A 3,285-nucleotide genomic window follows, 5' to 3' on the forward strand; every position below is an offset into this window, starting at 1 on the left:
CATCACGAAATCTATTGTCATGACTCCATCCTTTACAGCTGCCTCGCACTGTTCTTTGATCTCTGGTGGAGTTGAAGGCTGTGACTTCAACTCAAGCTCTGTAATTTTAAGGTTCAGTTCAAACTAAACCTTGGCCACTTCTGTTTTTGCGTCGCACACACCTGTAAACAACTTCCTAATGTTGGCCTCCAACGACGCCTCTTCTGGTATATGTAGCTCAAGAACTCTTCTATAGGCCTCGGCCACCACAGATGTAGTTCTCTCGTTCTGCTCCTGAACCTTCTTCCATGCTTCTAGCGCTGCCGTCTTCTCAAGATACTAATTAGACATGGGGCTTGCAAGAAAATTCTCAAAGAGCTCACACAATAGACAACACAACTCAGAAATTCGTAGAATGCAAAGTGTTTCTCGCTGGACAACCACCTGTAATTTATAGGTGAATTCAAATTCAAATTCGATCGTTCCCCCCAAAATCTGTCCATAAATGCGAGATTGGTAGCATATTTCCAAAGATTTCCCACTTGATTTCAGCCTTAAATGCCTTAAATTCCGGCCGTCCGCTCCTCTTAACCGTCTTCTGGCAGTCAAATCATGAGCAGTGATGGTAACAATCACTTTCTGGTTGCGCTGCATGGTCTCCACCCCTATTGTGCATCTCCCTTTGCTCTTCTGTTGGTATTGTGACATCCTCCTATTTTGCGCAGACCCCTCGTCGCGTAGCTCTACAACCTGCACAATGTAGTTTATAGTCCTGTGCCTCCTTACAATTTTCTGTAGCACTAAGACTGTGCTACCATCATATAGTCATTTGGACAGATCCCCTATGTATGGCTTCAATCGGCTCCCATTTACCTTTCCCAGAAATGGATCTCCGTTCAATTTCACAAGCTGAACTGCTCCACCATCGCTAATCTCCTTGATAAGATACTACCCTAGCCAATGCATTTGAAATTTTCCTAGAAACTTATCAAACTTAATGTCATATAATAAAACTAAATCGCTTACTTAGAAGGTGCACAATTTGATGTGCAGATCGTGCCATGACTTTTCACGCTCCTTCTAAACTTGTTGATGGAATCTAGCCAAGAATCTATCTTCCTCCACCTCTATCAACTGTGTGAGCCGCTCTTCCAAGTCTCTACGGTCCGCCATTCCTGTGAAAACTGCTATGCATAGACTAGGCACAATATACTCCATAGGCAGCACAACCTCTACGCCATAGACCAGCCTAAACGGTGTCTGATCAGTAAGCTTCTTACAAGTAGTTCTATAATCCCATAACATTGCTGGTACGCGCACGCCCAAATCATTCCTCTGCACCTTGCAAACCTTTGTTAGCGCATTCTCCAGAATTTTATTAAATGTTTCAATCGTCACATTGGCCTGAGGATGATATGGCATATTCTTCTGATGATACACTTGGAATTCTTCCGTCAGCGTGTTGATTGTTTCATTAAGGAAATGCGTACTACGTGTTATCTCAAAATCAGACCCTGATAGGCTGCTGTGATTAGGTAGACTTTAAGTAACTATTTCAAACCTACTTTAGGTTGAGGCTTAGCCTCCCCAACCTGAGAGGGCTCTCTCACAAGATTAAAGATTTGGATAAGGAATAAGATGGCTAACTCTATGAAACAAAATGAACAAGTATAAGAGGTTGAAACACAATTAAAAAGTATCCATTGGGCTTATGGAGTCAGATATGCTTCAGTATTGACAGTAAGGTTAGCTTTGCATAGAAGTCAGGGCATTCAGAATCCAACATATGTAAACACACCAACATAGAGAGGACCAACACAATTTACAAATGTATGAAGGAAATTAGAGAACTGTTAGTGATTTCTAAGTAATCAGACATTCATAACACTGTAGATAATAGGAAAAAGCCAACACAAGTCATTCAGAACATCGAATTCCTTTTGATTCCTGAGAAGCAAGGCCAATACTGTATTACTAGAAAACAGAGTCTTTACACAAAGCACAATATGAGAGCTTTTCTCAATAATTTTCCAACCCCCTGGTAGATTGCTCTCTCTCCTATATATAGAATTCTTGAGATTCCTCCTCCAACATGAGGGGAACTCGAATTATGCTTGCTATGACACCTACTCAAACTTTAACTAACTATTAAATGCAACAAATTACTAACCGGAAGTTTTTAGAGACCTAAGACAATTAGGAATCTAACTCCAAATCATGTTGGTAATAGCATTTATTAAAATCAAAACTCGTTCTCTGACAAGTGGTCTCCTTCAGTTTAGCTTTAGTGGATGTTTAAAACTTCTTGATGGCTCTTAATGTCTCATCTCTTTACTGCTCCTAGAAAGTAGGAAACTGCCACTATTTTTCTGCTTTTGGTCTCCTCAAGGATATTCGAAATAAATTATCCATGTTGTTCTTCTTTGAAAAAAATATATTGGAGTGCCACGTTCTTCATGTGCTGTAGACCTTTCCCATATACCTGTGAGAAGACAAAACCTCTTCGATGCTGTTTGAAATGTCATGGACAATACTAGCGGTGATCATTTGTATAACAAAAAGCTTAGAGTTCATATATCTTTTCCTTCGCTTGTTTTACCTTTGCTGGTTGCTTGCACATTGTAAATGATCCTTCTCTGAAATCCCCTTTCAAAAAAGTTTCCCCTTGATTACTCAAAATTGGTCGACTGAGTTTAATTATGCAGCTACAGGCATTAGGCATCACCTACAGCAGTTTCGTAGCGCGCTACGAAACTGCTGTGTAATTTCAAAAACACAGCTTAATGCCAAATTCGACTGTCTTGAGCTTCTTTATCTTGAAATGTCCTTTTCATCTGCCCTGAAGCTATTCAAAATTGAATGTAGAGGCACCATTCTTCAAGGTAAACTTCAAAAGGTAATTCATCAAAACTTTGGACTCAACGTTACTTTCTTATTGATTTCCTTTAGCTACGGATGTTCTTCATGAGATTTTGTTACCTCCCCTGTTTCACTTATCTCTAGCAGTGCCTCTTGTATCCCTTCCTTGATCTGAGCTTTCCCTTTCTGTGACTCCTCCATGAAATTCCTGCAACGTGAATATTAAAGAAGTCTGCACCGTCTCAATCTCGATCACTGCCTCGCTTGCAATGGATAAGGAGAGATGCCTCGCTTGATCTTCAAAGAATTCAAATTGAACACCTGTCAATTTGCTCCTCATGCATGAACCCAAACATAAATCACGACTGTGAATACTTGGCTCTTCTTGAAACTTGTAACCTGAGCATACCAAGACACCTAATGACTCTAATGATGAGGATACGTGGT

General features: G+C 40.3%; 1 protein-coding gene across 1 annotated transcript; it reads right to left on the minus strand.

The window, feature by feature from the left end:
* Nucleotides 1-1,059: 1,059 nt before the first annotated feature.
* On the minus strand, nucleotides 1,060-1,401 carry LOC149157808 (uncharacterized). The gene has a single exon (XM_089433794.1). The coding sequence runs from the start codon at nucleotides 1,399-1,401 to the stop codon at nucleotides 1,060-1,062; it is 342 nt and encodes a 113-aa protein (XP_089289920.1).
* Between the last annotated feature and the right edge of the window lie 1,884 nt (nucleotides 1,402-3,285).

The sequence above is a fragment of the Pinus tabuliformis genome, chromosome 5_2 (assembly GCF_031772625.1).
Source record: "Pinus tabuliformis cultivar Carrire ecotype Pingquan chromosome 5_2, CPIR1, whole genome shotgun sequence".
NCBI lineage: Eukaryota > Viridiplantae > Streptophyta > Pinopsida > Pinales > Pinaceae > Pinus > Pinus tabuliformis.

Excerpts from the sequence above, each read along its gene's own strand:
- LOC149157808 (XM_089433794.1), bottom strand. The coding sequence starts at position 1,401 with ATGCCATATCATCCTCAGGCCAATGTGACGATTGAAACATTTAATAAA.